At 39.3% G+C, this 19,899-nt stretch overlaps 1 protein-coding gene across 2 annotated transcripts in view; it reads right to left on the reverse strand.

The window, feature by feature from the left end:
* Positions 1 to 19,899, reverse strand: part of SCG3 (secretogranin III) — a 29,269-nt gene that overhangs the window by 5,349 nt on the left and 4,021 nt on the right. The window contains exons 6-11 of one of the 2 annotated variants that reach the window (XM_054077768.1): positions 19,110 to 19,271; positions 18,609 to 18,786; positions 16,600 to 16,716; positions 4,867 to 4,950; positions 4,101 to 4,229; positions 1,988 to 2,068 (exon numbers count right to left, since the gene is read on the reverse strand). In XM_054077768.1, the coding sequence (XP_053933743.1) occupies positions 1,988 to 2,068; positions 4,101 to 4,229; positions 4,867 to 4,950; positions 16,600 to 16,716; positions 18,609 to 18,786; positions 19,110 to 19,271 (751 nt within the window). The remainder of the gene's footprint in view (positions 1 to 1,987; positions 2,069 to 4,100; positions 4,230 to 4,866; positions 4,951 to 16,599; positions 16,717 to 18,608; positions 18,787 to 19,109; positions 19,272 to 19,899) is intronic. The other variant, XM_054077767.1, reaches the window with a different exon arrangement.

Raw genomic sequence — 19,899 nt, forward strand, 5'->3', positions numbered from 1 at the left:
AGCTTTTTGAGATGTTTTGCCTTTAAATCATCCAGACCACTCAAGTTTACTTTCTGCCTTAATAGGCAAATGATATTTTTAAACTGGGAAAGTGCAAATTAACATTTCCAGTGTCATTAGTCATTGAACAAATAATAATTTCTACTGAAATTCATACAAATATTTACCTAAAGAAAACCTAAACCTCTTCAAGTATATTCAGTAAAACAATCCATGAATAGGAGTGGAAAAGACTGGCCATTTTAATACACAAATCACTTTGTGAATGACTTTTTCACAAGCTCCAAGGTGTTAGCTGGAAGCGGAGAAGTGATTGATGAACACATCAATACCACCTAACCTCGTACTGAAGAAACACAGTACAATGCATTCACAGTTAGATAAGCTTACCCTGACTGCACTTCCTTTAACATAATACCAGAACTGAATTAGCATTTTACAAAAATAAAAAGTATGGAAAGGCCCCAAAAAGATAATGTATCCGAAGAGTAAGAACACTGTTCTAATTCTGTCGTAACTCGTGCTCACTTTGAGGCCTGTTTCTATTGCCAGAGGACAATAAAGATATTTTAGTGCAAATGAAAATCCATATACGCAGAAAGCGTACATCTTAATGTATTCACAGGCACATAAAATGCTACTGATGTTCAGGCACAGCCATTTTGAGACTGCAGCGGTGCAGAGGAAAGGTTCCTGTGAGGAGTATTCTGTATCAGTATGTGTGATACAGAGAAATAATCACACATGGCAGAGATCAAATTATTATAATCAGTGCATTGGAAAAGAGAAACTTTTATTAGAATTGGTGGGAAAACTCTTGAGTAAATATGTATTGCCTGCTGCTAATTGCCATTGCTGCCATTGTGTGGAAACAATTTTACAGATAGAAAAAATGTTTTTAAAAGTCCTTTCTATGATGGAGTTTCTGTATATGAAAATGAATGTGTTGGGCTGTAGGCATGAACTCATCTCTGAAATGTAATTCATATGGACTTCAACTCACACACAGGGTGGCTAGATTTCCCAGAGTTAATCTCACTGCAGATACCACTTTGCTTAGCTGGTGAAAGAAGGATCCTTCTTGTCCGGTGCCAGTCATGGCCCAGGGATAGATCCCCCAGCTAGGAACCTTCACTTACAGAGCGGGTGATGGCAGAAGACCCAGCAATGGCAGAGAAAAGGGACAGCAGGCTGGGTTTATGTAACGTCTCGAGGGCAAAAATGATATAGATAAATAAAGATCTGTGAAAAATAAGCTAGAAATCCTGCTGCTGTTAGCTCCCTCCCTCCAGCTCTCATACAGCGCTGCCTCTGAGGAAGTCAAATGGTGGGGTGGTTAGTAATATCCCTAGGCAGCTGCTTCAGTCACTGCTCCACTGCTCCACAGCTTTGCGTGTGAGAGCTAGAAGTCATTAGAGTTGATTTGGGCTGTAATCCAGTGTATTACAGTGCTAGTGACATAAGTTTATATCTTAACTATTTATGGTGATAAAAAAAACTCACTGCTGTTTGTGCTGGCATGCACCATGCTAGCCAGATGCACTGAGCTTTTCTAGAAACAGCCAGACATTTAAAATACATTTGCCTCATGCATAAAACCATAATTAAAAGATACGTTGAACTAAAAAATGAAGGACTAGACAAAACTGATGTACTGTTACGTGATGACAACCAGATCACCGTGGCTATCTGGACAGCACATGACTAACTCCTGGTTAGTCACTGTGTATTTTGTAGTCAACAGCTGTCTGAGCCAGTTTACATCACTAGACCTTTGTTTAGTATTTCCATTAATTGATTTAGCTTTTACAGTACCTATATTATTTACCTCAAACACCACTCATTATCACTATAATCTAGACAAGCAGTTTCACATGACTATTAATTCATTTATAACATAATGCTAAGTTATACAGCACAATTTAAATTCCATGCTTCATAATGCATATGGTGTCCACCCCAACATCAAGGCCTTTTTACTTCATACCTTCTTTGTTACCTTGTTTGTTGTGTTTTTTTAGCCATTCTATATTCTTCCTGATTGCTTCCAAATATGCCTCAGCTTTCCCTAGAGGAAAGGATGAGAGAGAAATCAGGCACTTACATCAATGATTGATGCAGCTTGCTTAACTGCATGAGGTTGCTCACAGTGAAGGCCGATTAAACCTATTCTTAGTTTCTGTTTAAAAGCTGAGTCCTGTCAAGCTTAGCCAGGCAAAATTCCAACAGATGGCTAGCAGGTTCTGTCTATGCGAGAGCAGTCATCCCCAAAATTAGGATCACGGCTTTTTTAATCTGTATACGAAACATCTGGTGGCAGCCACAGCTAAAGGCAACCTGTAGCTTTTCGATCAGAGTAATTGTTCACCAAAGATGAAGCTGTTAAGACAGTAAGGAAGGACTTAAATAAGATGGAGGGCTTTGAGTATCAGTATAAAAAGTGTTGGAAAACTCCATCCACACAGTAGTACTAACAGCATACAGCAAATCTAAGATCGTGATATTTTGAAACGACAAGTTGAAATACAGCCACTTACATTTACTGAGAAAAAGGATGTATTACAATTACCATGATAACTCCTTGTTATAGCTGAAATTTTAAAGGGATGGCTATTTTTGTTCCAGAAAGCACACAGAACATACTTAGGTCAAGGATTACCTAACAAGGCCCCTAAGGAAATATTCCAGCTAATGGATTTTAAATTCTTAACTTGGCTGGTGCTTTAGTGATATAATGTTCTTATATTTGTCAGGAAAAAAACCCTTGTGTGATTAGCATGTGAAGGCTATTACTGATGGCTGTGCATGTCTGGTCCCATTGGATACATTGGTCCCGTTAGATACACCGTAAGTTTTGAGCTGGGAGTGCAGAGTTAGCTTTATAGTAAATTACTCTGTGAAATAGCAAAGGATATTGCATGATGAGACAAAGAACCAAATAACGATCCCTTTTAAATTTCTAAAAACCTATTGGGCTGAGCATTTTTCTGAAGGTAAAAGAAAATTAGCCTGAACCAAACTGAACGAACACATCTCCAACAGACAAGTGAAATATGTTATTATCACTTTCCCATGGGGACTGAGACAATTTTTCTTTACTGTGAAATTAGACAGCCATCCTGAGCTATTTTCCTCTTCTGTGCTCGAATGACCACTGCTGGATAAAATGCCATCTGTTTGTGAGTGGCTAATAGTTCTGCCCACAGGACTGAACCAGGTGACCTATGAAATACAATCTACTGTAGCTTTGATTACTGCAACTCACGACTGAGCATGTTGCAGTGAAAACATGTGCATCCAAAACAGTATAAGCATAATACAACATCAGTGCAAAATAATGTTGTTTTTTTAACCAACTGACTACAAAACATGGATGTTTATGCTGGATCCTTAGCAATAAGAACCACCTGAAAGGTTTCTGCACCAACAAACATTCTCCTTCAGAAGTTCCACACTGCAAGGAGGCACAGTGTCTTCTGTAGATCTGTTCTTAGATACAGCAGCTCATTCACACCCCACAGACAGAGCAATTTCAGCCCATACAGTCTAACATAGCATGGCATGTGGCATTATGTGTAATGCTGAGGTAACTAGGATAATAAAAGTACTACCGTGCTAAGTTTGCTTATTAAGACACTAACTCACTGTTACAGGTTTCCGATGTTATGTACAACAGGTTAATTGCTGATGACCCTTCACCTCTGCCAGTGGTTAGGCAAATTGTTTCATTTTGCAGAACTTTTCAGCACAAGCTTGTTCTAACATAATCTGAAGAAATCAATGGGCTCACTCAGAATATTGAGCGATGATCTGATTTCACTGAAAAGCCACACTGCGAAGAAGCCAAATCTCTCTGCACTACTTTGTCAAAATGCGTTTCTTATTGCTCTCAAAAGGGCTATCAGTCCTGTGAAAGATTGTGCCCTTACTCGGTAAGGATATAGTTTCACATGTGTAAAAGTAAACGAATGTGCTGACTCCTTGTAACTATAAACTGAAGACATTTATACTACCATAATGGAAAACCAATACCAAAGTAAGGAAAAGGTTCCAATCAGTTGGAGCACACCTATGTAGCAAGAACAATGGTTGTTTTGTACCTCTGGGCTCTTCACTGTTTCCTGCTGCAGCCTGTTCTTCATTTTTTGTAGAATCCTTTGAAATTTCGTATTCCTTTTCCATTTTAGCTGCTTCTTCCTTCGTGCTGTCTGCTTCTTCACTACTCTTGTCTAAAGGGATAACAATAGCAATCTTGTATCCAATGTACCAAAAGCATTTCTAAAACACAGCAATAAAATCTTAGGAAGTAAAACATTTTGACTTATGATTGCAGAAGAACCTCGTTGGAGTCTGGCTCAAAGTGGTTTCTAAAACCTATCTCTACCCCAGACCTCTGGAAACACGAATGCCTATTTCTGCTCTTACAAACAGCAGCTGAATACAGGTGACTAAAATGCAATAAGACGTAGTTCACAAAATCTCATTCCTTTCTGCAGAGAAAAATGACAGGAAATTTGCATTCACTATATCCAAGGTTGATAAAGAATGATTTTTTAATTATTTAAGTCTTAAAAAGCATTGATACAGCTTGCTTTTGTACACATATAATGTGTACACATATAATGTGCAGTTATATGTACACATATAACTACTGAAGAGAAGGGCAGTGAATATACCTCTGAAGACTGGACAATTCAGTAAAAATTCCTCTCTTGTTCTGTGTTCAGTCATCCAAGCCATGGCTACAGGTCCTTGAAGGACTGTTTTTTCAACTAGCAGTCCAGCTTCTAAAGCAATCAGTATGCTTTTAACTCAATAGGTGGAAAAAAAGTGTTATTCTAGGAGAGAAAAATGTAGAATAAGTACCTGCTGGTAACTTTGTTCTCGTCTTAGCAGAAGGGCTCTCAAGCTTCTTCTTTGTCTGCTCAGCTATCATGGTATCTAAGTTTTCTAGAAATCAAGGCAAAACAATACAAAACCTCAGTTATTCTTCAACAGATATGATGCAGAATCTATTTTCAGCTACGCCAGTTTGAATGGTAAAAAAAACAGTCTCCATCCTTGCCTCTGAAGAATTAATGCAGAGCCAATACTAAAAGAACAAACAAAAAGCTATATGGGACCTTGATCAATCTTATGGAAAAAAATAACAGCTAGGTGACGATGGGTGCTCCAAGTAGCCAATTTTCATAAAGACAGTAAATGTGTGCATATGTATTCTAATTAAATCACGTAAGTCACAAAATATAGATAACGGCATCTATAGCAATTTATTCTGATGAAAGCAATGAAAGAGTTTAATTAACATCACAAGACTATCAAATATGTGTCTCATCCTGGTGGGAAAATATTATCCTGAACTGCTTATCTGTCTGGATTTTATATGGTTCATTAGAAAAGAAGTCTAATAGATTCATTTAGATCATGTAATTAATTCAGACAAAATATATGTGTGAGTTGAACTGACTGAAACAAATATTTTTAAAAGCTGCTGGAGTCAAACATTTACCTGAAAACCCAGTGACAGCTCTGGCCATGTATACAGCTCTAGAAGTCTAGAAAATGATTTTCTATGTAAATTTTAGGGCTAAACTCATCTAATTTGGAAGTAAAAGCACCTTTTCATCAAGATGGATGTTTCAGATATAAACATTGCATGCTTACGTAGGGAAAAAATAGTCCTTTCATACAATACTTAACAGATATTCACAAATAGAGAGTATCATACAATCTGCCATTTCTCCTCAGTCATAAGACAGATATAGAATTTTCTTTATCTTTTTTTTTATCTTTAGCTTTTTTAAAAGGTTCATTTGAACATGGTAGATGTCATGTATTCTTCATTAAGTCATGCAAATGCAAAAATGTCACTGATTTTAAGCCTTAATCCAGCAAAATCTATTAAAGTAGCCTTAATTTTAAGTGTAAACATAGTATTTTAAAATAAATAGGATTATTTTAACTGTTTAAAATGACACATATATGTAAGTGGATTGATTCATAAGTGCCTTTCATGCTCTATCTTAAAAATGCATGCATTTAGGCACTGCTGCAGTAAGCTTGTATTAACAGAAAACAAAAAGACTCCACCACATTTATAACTCCCTTAGAGATCTTTAGATTTAAATGTCTGCATACTGATAATATTTCCAAATGTTTTTGTTCTGTTGATAGAATGCAGTGGCTAAAAGTTGTACACATATGCACATCCAGCATGTGCTACTGAAGACAATAGAATTCATATTTTTCCATTATTCCGTTACTTCTATAAATCCCATCAAGAATTCTCTTTCGATTTGGCTAACAATTTAATTTGGGTTCAATATAAGCATAATAAACAATACTTATTACTGCTTTGTCACGTACAGCAACATGGCATTGTTTTCCAGACATAGGCACTGAATAGCTACATCTGTATATGAGGTACAATATGGCAATACCGACCACTAAAGCGAGACGGAATATGATAACAACTACATTCCATTTTCAAAGCTTTATTTCATCAGTAAATGTATGGCTGAGTTTATACGACAGGCCTTTCAATAAGGACTACATTTTACAGGAGAAATATTGAAGCTATCTTGCTAGCTGGACAGCACATCAACATGAATCTCAATATTTCATAAGCAGCCCTATTTTCTGTGTGACAGAGAGAAGTTAACTGTGTAGGAGTGTTCATGTTTATGGGGATCATCTGGTGCACCTACATATATATCATAGAGAGAATGTCAGCAAAGAACCCCAGTTCTTCTTAAACAGGATTTATTGCTTTTTTTGCCCCTTCAGAATTAATGCCTTTAATAGCTGGTATTGTTTCAAAACATGTTTGTACTTGTCACCTCTGGCTGGGCCAGGGTGGAACAATGTTAGCTCTGCGTTACACTGATGGAGTGAGTCATCTTCTGAACTGAGAGGTGCCTGGCCAGCAGCTAAGCAACTGCATGGCGTATTTGAAGGCCTAACAAGAATTGATTACTTTTCCGGTATTGTTTCCCTAGCAACGTAATTTTTAGAGGAAGAGTTCAGAAAGGTACTGACCTTTCCACAGAGCCGGCCACTTATTTGAAATGGCACTAATTAAAACCACAGAACAATAACTACGGAGCTAATGGAAGTGACCTACGTTGGTAAAATAGGTCACTCCTCTGGCAGCCAGCTTTCCATGGAGCGGTATAATCTCATCACTCGAACCAGACACCAGGAGTCAGAAGATCTAGTTTCTGCCTTGCCTCAATTTCTACTTTGCTCTTTGATCTGCAATGACGCACTGAAGCATTCACGCTGCAGGAGGACTCCTGTTCTCAGTAGGCATTCTGAGATGTCCTAGGGCCAGTTGCCCACAGGCGCTACGCGCCGATAGATCCTATTAATTGCATCTGAAAATGAAAATCCCCAGCACTTTTGAAACTCTGTAGTAGTTTGAATTGGGCATTTGGAAACCTGAATCACATAAAAGCAGCATGTTTATCCTTACTCTGGGAGAATGCACTGCAATAACACCCTTTAAATTTGTGGAAAAAGATACTATGTGAAAAAAATATGACAAATTAAATTACTTTGTTCTTATCAGACAGGCAGAAATTAAGGTACCCATCAGAGTATTTAACGGAATTGGTAATGGAAGCCTGAAATGGACGTTTCTCCACAGATAGATTCACAGTGTTTTCTGGACTCTTGCAAATTTTCCTGCAAGGGATTTTTCCAGCTGCATAATTTTCTTGCATCCGGGAGGCAGTTTCACATTCTATCCTTGTCAAATTGACTGAAGCTGAGATTTCATGTCATTAAACTTCTGCAGAAAGACCTGCTTTGCTGTTCTCTTTTCATACAGCATAGAAAAGCTGAGTTTATTAAAGAAGAAAAAGGGATGATCATGTGAAATCAACCTTAATGACAGTTAAAAAATGAGTTTACTTAATGAGTTCATACACTACGGCAGCTTCAGCCAGAAAGCTTTGTGCTGATGACTGCTGGTATGAGATGCACATATTTTAGGCACTAAAAAAGCACTCCCAGGACTCTTCTGTCTTCTGCAGCAGATGAGCCTTAAGGGCTTACAAGGCCTTTTTCCACCTGTGACAAAACTCAGGACGTCTCAGCGGTTCCTTGGCTGTTCTGTGAGGAACAGCATACCTGATTAATTCTTTGGCCAAATCCTCCTTTTAGATTACGTGAATGCATGTTCAAGAATTGTCAATACCCACTGGAGTTTCACCAATGTAGCCAAAAGCAGAGTTTGACCTTCAGTCAGCTCAAACATGTATCGTGCATATGTCACATGAACTGCTTAAACTGCAACGAAGAGGAGAATTCCCTCCATTGTGGAATTTCAGATGGGTCTCAGCCTTACAAACCTCCTGTTCCTTTCTAGCTCACTGCCTTACAATGCCAAGATATGGCATTTAATTTTTTAAACTTCCAGTTTGACTGATTTGTCACAATGGGGTGTCCAAAGCCTAATCCTAGAATCATAGAATGGTTTGGGTTGGAAGGGACCTTAAAGATCGTCCAGTTCCAATGCCCCTGCCATGGGCAGGGACACCTCCCACTGGCTCAGGCTGCCCAAGGCCCATCCAACCTGGCCTGGAACCCCTCCAGGGATGGGGCAGACACAGCTTCCCTGGGCAACCTGGGCCAGGGCCTCACCACTCTCATCGTGAAGGAAATCTTCCTTATGTCTAGTCTAAATCTGCCTCTCTCCAGTTTATAATCATCGCCCCTCATCCTATCACTACAAGCCTTTTTAAACAGTCCTACCCCAGCTTTCTTGTAGCCCCTTCAGGTACTGGAAGGTCACACTAAGACGTCCTCGGAGCCTTCTCTTCTCCAGGCTGAAAAACCTGAACTCTCAACTCTCTCAGCCTGTCATAAGGCTGCCATAAGGAACGACGTGTTGGGTGACGTGTTGGGTAGTGGCATCACTTGCAAATGGATTACAGGCAAGATGGTCAGAGTGATTTGAAATAAACCAGCAGCAATATTGCTTGGTTTCAGATTAAAAGCAACTCAAAAAAGTAAAACACAATTAAATAGATGTGTTTTGAGGTGAACAAAGCTCTGAACAAATCTCCTTCATTGTCCTTATTAAACTCCCTACCTCATGGATTCTTTCCCAGATTTATCTAATATTTTGATATTCTACTGCTATTTCCTTTGCATTACTCCAGGTTTGCTAGAGCGCTGTGGCACAGTCCTTTCCTAATGCCTTCTCATCCTTAGGCTGCAATGCAGCCTGTGCACACCTTTAAATACTTTGATTGCATGCACTTTATAAGCACGATGGTTTGGGAGTGAAGCAGCACACAGCCGCCTCTACTGCAGGCGTGGGATGGAGCTTAGTTTTGAAAGTTCAGTGACACCTTCTTTATCCCACACCCACATCATCATCTCAAATCATAACTTACGGTCTCAGTGCTCAGCTATCAATACTGACTTCAGAAAGTAAGAGTTTTTAAATGCAGATATTAAATACAGGGAGAGAAACTAAAAGCGTTGCCCTCCTTTATTTAGAAACACAAACCACTTGGTAGGATGCAAAACTTAAGATTTTCAGGAACTAAGCAATACACTTGTCAAAAGGGAAACTGCAAAGGGATGGAGATTTCCCACAAAATATGCAGTTGAGAAAGCACAGAGGAGGCAGTGAAGGGAAACTGAAAAAGAGGCAATATCCTTGCAAGAAATAATGCAAATTTAAAAGGTAGATAGTGATAAGCAAAGGAATGAACTGTAATATATTCATTTTTATTCTAGTACACATAATTTGATAGTCACGTAATGTGGTGGGAAAAAGAATTAGTAATACTAAAATTACTGGATCTCCCCCAAAGAGATGAGAAAATTTAGATCCTATGGATACTGGAAATACTATGCTTTCACACATATTGTCACCCTCAGGTGATGTCCATTTTATTGTAGTGGGTAGTGGTCCTGTTTTTTAAGCACCATGAGGGTAGCCGTCATAGGCTTTTCACACCTCAGCTGCCCCTTTTTTTTCTCTGTACTAAGAGTCTGAGTGGGGAGCATAGGAGATAAGATCTAAACAGTGCGGTCAAAAAAACATTCATGTGTTTGTGCAAATGCAGAAGTAGCATGGGACAGACATGGACGAAGCTACAGAAGTAAAAGCTATAAAGTTGCAGTAGGATCTGCAACCAATATGCTTCCTAGCTTCCAAATTTGTCTGGGATCTTTGCATACTCTCTGTCCCCACATCCTTTTATCTTACTTCAGTGCAAATTCATCTTGGGTTTAACTATTCACGTACTTTACACCATCACCGCTGCTGTATTCAGCCCACTGTCCCATCTAAGCTGCTTTTCGGATACGCGAGAGTCATTGATCTCCCTAAGAAGCGCACTGGCATCTGTGTCACCTTAGTTCATCAGATACAAAATAAAATAGTAGAGGAAAGAGAGCTGCCTGAACTTAAATTTAACTCCCACTGGCAGCTGTATGGATCATTCGTATGATAAAGCGATATTGGGCAAGGAAAATCACCAAAGGGTAATTCAGATAGGGAAAATTGATTAGAGATTTTAATGCTTAAGAAAAAAAAACCTACAGAAGCAACAAAGAGCCCTTTGGAAAAAAAAGACATTAAAAAAGAAACATAAGGTATTATCCATGAACAATTCCCTGACTGAAATACTGTCAGTGCCCTTCATCTCCCAGGTCAAAATGAAGGAAAGAACAAAAGGTCCACATGATGCTGTTCATGTATCACTTGCAGCCTCTGGCATCAGTTTAGCCACACCTTCCCTCACTCCTTTGAAATCACAGTCTGCATCAGGGAGCATCTGCTTCTGAAGACAGTGAGTGAAAGACAGTGAGGGGAAAGATGATGCCAGTCTGGGCTGTGATCTGCTCTTTGCCTCACACTCTTGGCTCTGTGCCTGTTCTTGCCTAACTAAACAAGTATCAGCATCAGACCTTTAGCCTGCAGCAGCTGTGCTGATGACACCCTCAGGGATTAGTCACAGTATTCAAATAAGTCCTCCTCTCCAAAGAAAAGGCCAGATTGTGTCTACTGTGCACTGGCCTACACCAGGGAAATTGCAGAGCTCCGTCTTCATTACAAGTGGAGTTGTTGAGGGCACTAAGCATGAATGTGAGAGGCAGAACAGCTAGCCCATACTCCTTAGCACGGAGAGGCAGGGCCATGTTAAAAATCAGCATAGGGGATTTTCTGCCTTTTCTGTTTCTCCTGGATTTTTTTATGCAGCCTCCACCTGGCTAAAAGAGATTATGGTCAAAAAATACCCTAACAGTAACATTAGAAAAGGACTAAACTAATGAGTGTGTGTATGTCTGAACAATACCTCTACCAACAAACTACCCATCTCCGTATTTAGCGTGTCTTGCAGGTTGATCTTCTTCCCAACTGGAGAACAAATGATGAAGGGCTAGAAGAGGTAAACAGAGACATCTGTTCATGCCCATTTCTAACCAACACAGTCTCCTACTCAGTCACGGGGTAGAGCATGGATTCTGACAGTGAGTCAGAGTCAAAGGGAGGTGGAGTGAGAGGTGGCTTTGGCTTGGTCTATGCAAGGAGGTAGCTGTGATTCAAACACTGCATACTAATGAGCTGGAGCAATTTCTCTGTTTTCCCTCCTAATTAAAGGGGTCTTTGGTCCCCACTTAGTCTGCTGTGGAGTGTGTATTGTATACTGTTGCTCCAGTGAGGTAAATGCCCTAAAAGGAGGTGAAAAGTATGATCCCCCTCAGAAAAATCAAAGCTACAGAGTGCTTAAATTTAATTTTCTTCCCACTTTTTTTGCCTCTTTCTTTTTTCTAATGTTGTTCAGTTGTGAAAAATACAGAAGCCCTAATTTAGAAACTGTAAACAAAATGAGCAACCTCAGTCATAAGATGAAATAAAATATGCATTATGTGCAGTATCACGGTGAAGCTTCTATACATCTTTGAGACAGAGAGGTAATAATGGAAAGAGGTTTTGCTACATGTATTAGTCAATAAATGAGTACTCCATGCAAGAATACAACGTGCACATAAATAATTCACATTTCTAGGGTAATAGGTCATTGGATAACACGACTTTCATTTGTTTGGGGGGGAAAAGGATAAATTTGCTACAAATCTACTCTTGTAAGCAGTGTACAGCAAAAGGATATAATCAATCTACTGTGTAAAAAGAATTCATATATACACACCGGTGTCTCTTAGGAATTTGTCTATCATCTCTGAAAGCTCTATTTCTGCTGTGGTCCACTAGGCTATAATTACAAATACTTCCTAGAATGGTTCTAAAAATCACTCATTATTTCAGTCTTACTAGGGGGAGAAGATTTACAAATGTATCTGAACAAACTGGCAGAAACCATTTGTTCCTGCTTCTACGCTGAAAATAATATTATTAAAATAAATGCATTACAAAACTCTAGTTTACATTATTACTACAAATAGAGCCTTTAACAGGATGGTAGAGTACTGATATGCTTTTGTTTTAAAATTAGCTAAGTAGCCTGGCATACCCAGGAAAAGTCTGTGATAGATGGCTCTGATAGAAAAGCCATCAGAGTAAATCTCCACCAACAGACAGAAGGAAAACGAAGGAAAGTATGATATTATTCACAAAGTAATATTCAAATGGTACGAGTATCCATGCAATGCAATCCTTATTCTCCTCTGCTGAAATCAACGTGAGTTTTGCTACTGGCTTGAACATCATTTTTTCCCTTGAAGCACCCAGCGCTGTGCAGGATAAAGTCCTTTCAGTTCTGCATGGAAAATTTAGGATCAGCTTTTTGTGCAACAGAAACAGTATGAATGCCATGAATAATGAAATATTTCATGCTGAATCAGCTATAACCTCTCTGAAAGATTGCTGCTTCTTTCCACTAGTCATTATGCGGAGAGATTCCAACTCTTTCATTCCACTCTGTCACTGCACCATTGCAAACAGCAGTCACTGTTTCAATAACTGTCCCAAGTCTCTCCCAATACTCAACCAGTTCAGTGATAACAGTCTGTGCCTCTGGCAGGTTGGGGCAAGCAAGGAAAGTTCAGCTGCTTGAGCAGCATTTGCTGGATGCTGACAACCAACCCATAGGTGGATATGTTGGGCTGCATCAAAATAGGACAGGATGGGCTGCATCCAGAGCAGCGTGGCCAGCCGGTCGAGGGAAGTGATTCTGCCCCTCTATTCCCCTCTTGTGAGACCTCATCTGGAATATTGTGCCCAGTTCTAGAATCTCCAACATAAGAAGGATACAGAGCTTTTGGAATGGGTCCAGAGGAGGGCTACAAAGATGATCGGAGGGCTGGAGCACCTCCCATACGAGGACAGGCTGAGAGAGTTGGGGGTTGTTCAGCCTGGAGAAGAGAAGGCTCCGAGGAGATCTTAGAGCGATCTTCTAGTACCTGAAGAGGCTACAAGAAAGCTGAGGAGGAACTGTTCATAAAGGCTTATGGTGACAGGACAAGGGGGAACGGGTATAAACTGGAGAGGGGCAGATTTAAACTGGACATTAGGAAGAGTTTCTTCACCGTAAGAGTGGTAAGACACTGAAACAGGTTGCCAAGGGAAGTTGTGGCTGTCCCATCCCTGGAGGTGTTCAAGGCCAGGTTGGATGGGCCTTTGGCAGCCTGGTTTAGTGGGATGTCCCTGCCCATGGCAGGGGGGTTGGAACCAGGTAATCTTTAAGGTCCCTTCCAACCCAAACTATTCTATGATTCTATGTTGATACTGCAGTTGGATCTAATTCACAAGCCTCCTTGTGGTCCTATATCACAGGATTGATTACCTTATGTTTTCTGTACCAACAACCTTTATCCATTCTTGTAATCGAAAAAATGATTTTTTAAAGCAGCTTTCAATCTTCAGAGGGCAGGTAGGCTTTCTAAAAAGATTTCTGAAAGCCTTTGAACAGGCTAGAAACACATCATGAAGCTTTCACTCCACAGAAGAATTTGCTCCCAGTACATCAAAACACAGCATTCGCAGTTTAGAAAGTAAAGAGTGATAGAAGATAGTGGCATTTTGCCACCAGCAGGGCCATTATCAAATATAACACATTTCAGCCGAATATACATTTTCTATCAGTTTGTTACAGCCTCTCCTTAATGCCTCCAGAGCTATTCTTTCTGAATACATCCTGTAAAAGGTACGCAATACTTTTTCTCCTCTTTCATATATCTGAATGTGTTGAGTTTGGCTTTCTGGGTTTTGTGTTATAGATTATATTTATCACATGAAAAGCTTTTAAATATGTACTATATGATATCGAATATATGTATTAAAGCATGACTTTCCTTTTCCTTACACTTCTATGTGTGTGCATGTGTGCTTTTCTTGCACCATACTGCAGCTAGATCCTTTGTAACTTAAAGCTAAACCTAATAATCACTGCAGCAGCAAGATACTTTTCCCTAGCGGATACAATGATGACATAATGCTGTGGTTTCCAAATCCCAAACCAGCTGTTCCTGGTATATGCATTCAAATTCACTGTCTCTGTGTCCATGTGAGAAGCACAAAATCTAGTGATTGAATTCAGTAAATGATTTATTATTTTGAATGTATAATTCAGGGACATAGCTCACGCATGGCTTCAGCCACAGAGTGGGGAAAGTGTTATAATTTAGGCAGTTTCCTACAGCAATAAAATGGAGAAAGGATGTAGTCCATCTACACAGTCTCAGTAGCTATTTTCCACCAGCTAGCATGGGATCTGCTCACTGATTTTGGACTGAGGAAACAACTAAAAGCTGCCAGTTTTTTTAACTATTTCTTCTCTCTCACAGACATCCACACCAATTCCTTTGTCTGCTATAAATAAACACAGCTGGGCATCAAACCCTTAACCCTAACTGCACCAAGAAACACAGTACCTATTCAAGTATTACTGGCTATATTATGTTGTAACTTTTAGTTGAATAAAGGGTGGCAATAAAACTGCTGCCAGGCTTATGGATACTGCAAGAAGCTAAGATTCTGTTGTGCTTGCTGTTCTTGAATATTTGAGATCATTAACTCAATAAGTGAAGGTCAGCTTCAAAGTAATTTCTTAACAGCAAGACTAAAAAAAAATACCACAGGAGCAACTTGAGACCTATGAGAAAGCTTTTTTCCACTACAGTAAGTTGCTTTTATGGAGTACAAAATCCATCTCTGCACAGATCACTCATTTGCAAGGCAGAGCCTGGATATACCAGTCGATAGTCTTACTTTAAATCCAGACTAAATCAGACCTCTGAAACTCTTAACCTAATCCCTGCACTCTGTACTATGTCGTCATGGCAATTTGTTTCCAGGGTTACAGTATTTATTTACTCAAAGTGAAGCCAATGTGAATGACTGCCCTGAATTTTAGGAGGAAAAATGCATCCCTGGTGTAATTCCATTATCTGAGTGTTCTTGCGTCAGGGATGAATTTAGCCTATTAAGTTTTGGCACAACACTCTCAGTGATGGCAGTATCTGTTCAAGCCGTATTATCTTCATTTGTAGAATGACACTGAAACCACTGTGCTTGTAATCAACCATTTCTTTATAAGTGTCTTTCTTTAAAGATACAGGCAGTCAGAGAAATAAAGAGCTGAACTGTAGCATAAGTTGTCTAAATATTCCAAAATTCGAGGACTCCTCACACAAAATAATCAGATAATCTTGGTCAAATATATATTTAATTCTTTAGAGAAGGAGGTGCAGTCATGCACTGAGTGTGAATTATGACCCACTGGATTTTTTTGTAGCCAAGTAATTAACAGCTCCATCAATCAGTCATGTATCTGCAAAAGCCCACATCAAACAAGCCAGCAGAAGTCATAAAAGATTATTGTCAGTCTTGTCTCTATGACAGGCTGATCTATTAAGCTGAGAAATTGCCTTGATATAAATAAAAAAATTTCCGGCTAATCCAGACCAGGAATACTTCGGAAAAACAAAAGGGTTGTGCAGAGCTTATGTGGATAAGCTCTTCTGCTGTAGCTCTTCTTGTTTATCTAGAAAAGTTATAAACACTTCATATAGAAGAGTTTGGAAAAGCCATTAGAGGTGTGTGAGAAAACAAAACAACTGAAAACCAGGCTGTTCCAAAATCCGTCTTTGGGAAATTATAACAATTTTACAAAATCTGCATAGCCACAGACTCTAAAATGGATCCAGGAAAGAGTGCTTCAAAAACCACTCCTGTGCCAAGAGGTAACACTTCCCATAGATGGCAGGAGTTTTACTTGGTAGAAGACCATAGCATTAGGACCCGTCTACTCAAGGTCCTTACAGATGACATATTAAAGGTGCTGAAGTGCTGGATTCTCTCTGGAAAATGCAGGTACCTGATCCACCTCGATATAACTGAGCAAAACACTAATTGTTTTTAGTCATAAAATAAAGCCCCTGACATAAAGCCATTGAAGTCAAATGCCCTTCCAGTTGTGAAAGTGTAATAATCCTCTAAATACATATCTGATAAAAAAACTTTGCTTCATTAGATATAGTACAGCTTTAACATTTTGAACAAGCAAGTCTGAAACAGGACTCATAAGAACAAGGAAGATGACAATATAATTATCGCTGTTGTTAGAGTAAGAACATAGCATTAATAACAGTAGTGCATAAAGTATGTACTCTCACCCAGATAGGAAACGCCTTCTTCTGGTGTGATTGTTCCATATTTAACCATCATCTTTACAAAATCAATCAAGGTTTTCATGATAGTTATCAAGGTCTCTTTCTCTTTTGCCTCTGTCTCTGTGTGAGGAGATAAAGCAAAAATAGTCAAAAACTTCAGGCACATCAGAAAAATTCAGTTCTGCAAACTCTGTATAAACTTCTTGCATAAAAATGACTAACTCACTAAAAAGAAAATGCTGTGCTTGATTAGCAAAAAGAACTTTTATACACAGTTCCCTTTAAACTGTGACTGCAAATGAGCATACTTTAAAACTTCAAGGTTTGGTTCTTCTTTATAGCTTTTTGTCTTGAAGGTCTGTGTTATGGAAGGCAAATGGTTTTAATTCCATTTTACAGATTAGAACACTAAACGCAATGACATGAAGTGACTCGACAGAGTTCAAATTGTTGGTCAGAAAGCAGACAGAGTTTTCCACAGTCTCTGTCTTTTTCTTTAATTTATCTGTGAGCTACTTAGTAGACCAGTCTGGCTCTGTGCAAGGAAGATAGCTCAGAGATCTTTTCTCCTACAAGTCCCATGAGTTCAATGACAAAAATATAAAGTGTCTCAAATGAGACAGTTACCATGCAGAAGACCATAACTCAGGTACTGGAAAACATAAGACATGGGTGGGAGGATCATGACTGCAGAGTAGTATATGAACAATTAATTTCATTATTAAAATCCATCTTTCTTGCTCATATATATCTCTGACTATCTTGACCATCACTGCTTCCTAGCTTGCTTTTTCCACTATGCTTATCTGCTGAACAATATTACTTCTATTTCTGCATTACCAGCATGAAACCCCTCTACGACACAGTGACACAAGCTCTTCCCACACCCCAGGTTGTCACTGAAGGACTCAACAGAGCAAGGCTCACTGTCACACTGGGACATACTCTCAGCCCTGGCAGAGGGCCGCCCCTTCAGAGAGCTGCTGAACAGGATTTTTATCACTGCCTGCACCTGTAGGATGCAACTAAATCCCCTCTCCTCCTGCTCAGTACAAGCCAGCAGGTGAGCAGAACAAAGCAAGAGACAGGGCAGAGATGTGCTGCAGTGGCACCTGGTTCTATTTGCTCGATAACCTCTTAAACCAAACATGCCCTTCTCCTTTGTTGGTAGAAAAAGTAGAAGACCTAGCATGCGAAACTACCATGGAAAAAGAAAAGAGCTGGAAGAAGAATGAAGTTTGTAGATTGGGCTTGAGTAAAATTTGCTCTGAAGTCTTCCACTCTAGCTCTTCACTCAGGTGTACATGGGGACAGTCTGAGGAAAGATTAAGGCTCCTGCAGGACAAAGAAGCTACAGAATAAATTGTTGCTGACTGTGCTGGAGAGAGCGAAAGTCATGCTGGCTGCAGAGAGTGAGAGTGGGTGTGTGGTAGAGCGTGCTGACAAAAGGGCTGTGGTGATTTGCCATAATCTTGCCTGCAATAGCTAGAAGACAATGCTGTCCAGCACCGGAACAGGAAGAGACAGACAGAGCTTTCATTGCAATAAAAAGCAAACCTGTGGTTTGTGAAAACCACAAAGTAGCTGGGCAGCTCAGACTCATTTACTGATACCATCACTGTGAGGATTCTACTGTGGCTTACTTCTATCCCTGTTGACTTAAAAGATACAGATGTTACTGGAAAGATCTCAGGAGAAAACAACTTGCCAGTTTTTCATGATGCCTTTACGGGAATGGAAAGAATTCAGGATTCCTGAATCATACAGCACAAGATGGGAAGGGCTACCTAGCTCACACAGTTCTGAGCACTGTTCCTCCCAATGTTTGTCCATACAAACCAAGTTATTTTCCTTTATGCATCATAGAGAACATTTTTAAAGCATGTGATCTCTCGCAGCTAAGGAAGCTCTGGAGAAGGGAAGGAAAGGGAAGGGAGTAGGAAAAAACCAGAGAGAATCTTAATTTTTTAATTTTTTTCCTAAATACTTTTGTAACCACATGATGAGCTCACCTGAGTTAAGACTTTTTAATAGAGCATAAAAGTTTGGAAAATATTGCAGGTCTTCAAAATTATCTTCAGAAGGCAGCTCATTTCTTCTTTCCAAGATATTAGATGATGACCATGTGTTATCCAGTGTATCATCAATTTCTCCATTAATGAAACTGTCCTGATCAGCTTTGCTTGGTGTCTCCACAAAAGACATGAAAAAAACTCCCATAAATAAGCATGTCGCTTTTTGCTAGAGTTAACAGACTAATAAACAACATCATAATCTTATGCCAATATTTTCCTAATTACGAGGTGAAAATTATACTGTTTTCTCAAAGTCATTTCGATTTGGGATCTGGCTTAAACCTCAAAGTAACTCACAATTAGTTTTTCTATCTGAAGGAATTTCTTTAAGAACACCTTTAGTTTCCAGATTGAAGTAATTATTCCCTAAGCAAAGCAGTGTATTGGTCTACTTGTACCATTTGGCAAGTGAGTCGAAATGATTAGCTAAGCAATTACCATTCTTTCCCGTTGCCTTTCTTTTGTATCACTGTCCGCTCTGCTTGGAGGGTAATCAAAATCTTCAGACTCCTTCTCACGGTCCTTTGCTTCATTTGCAATTAGCTGTTGTAAAACCTCTGCCACTTCATCCTCCAGGGTATAGGCCTGACTCTCTGTGATCTGTTAAAATATTTGTGCGGAATACTTACAGAAATTGTGGTTCTACTTGACTAAATGTCAATATTAAAACTGAGCTTTTGTAAACAGGTCAAATCTGTTTGCTTCAAAGGTGAACATAGTCAAATGAGTTGTATTACCTTCACTGATGTCTGTGTATGCATCTAGACATACAGGCATGTCTATATTTACATAAATATACATATACACACAAGTAAACACACATCTAATATGTATGTATCCATTAAAAAACACCCACCCACATAGCCTCCAATAGGAAAACGAACACATACAGGGCTTAACACAATGAAGACCGGCTTGAAAAATGGGCCTGCAATGCAGTACACCTATATATGTACACGTGTATGTGTGTGTATACAAATATACGTGTTCTGCAACATTCCTATATGCAATTGGATAACTACAACGGAATATGGTAATACAGAAAGGAAAAAAAGCAAATAGCTTTCTACAGCAACATCAAAATGTTTTCTTTTTGCTTCGTAACAGCTGCCACTTGAATGAGAACTCTAACGTGCATCTATCCAACAGCTCCCTTTGTAATTAGTGGGATTCAGCATGCAATGGCTAATTGCAAACTCTAGTGCAGAAAAGATAAGGTTAGTATTTT

This window comes from Cuculus canorus, chromosome 12 (assembly GCF_017976375.1).
Source record: "Cuculus canorus isolate bCucCan1 chromosome 12, bCucCan1.pri, whole genome shotgun sequence".
NCBI lineage: Eukaryota > Metazoa > Chordata > Aves > Cuculiformes > Cuculidae > Cuculus > Cuculus canorus.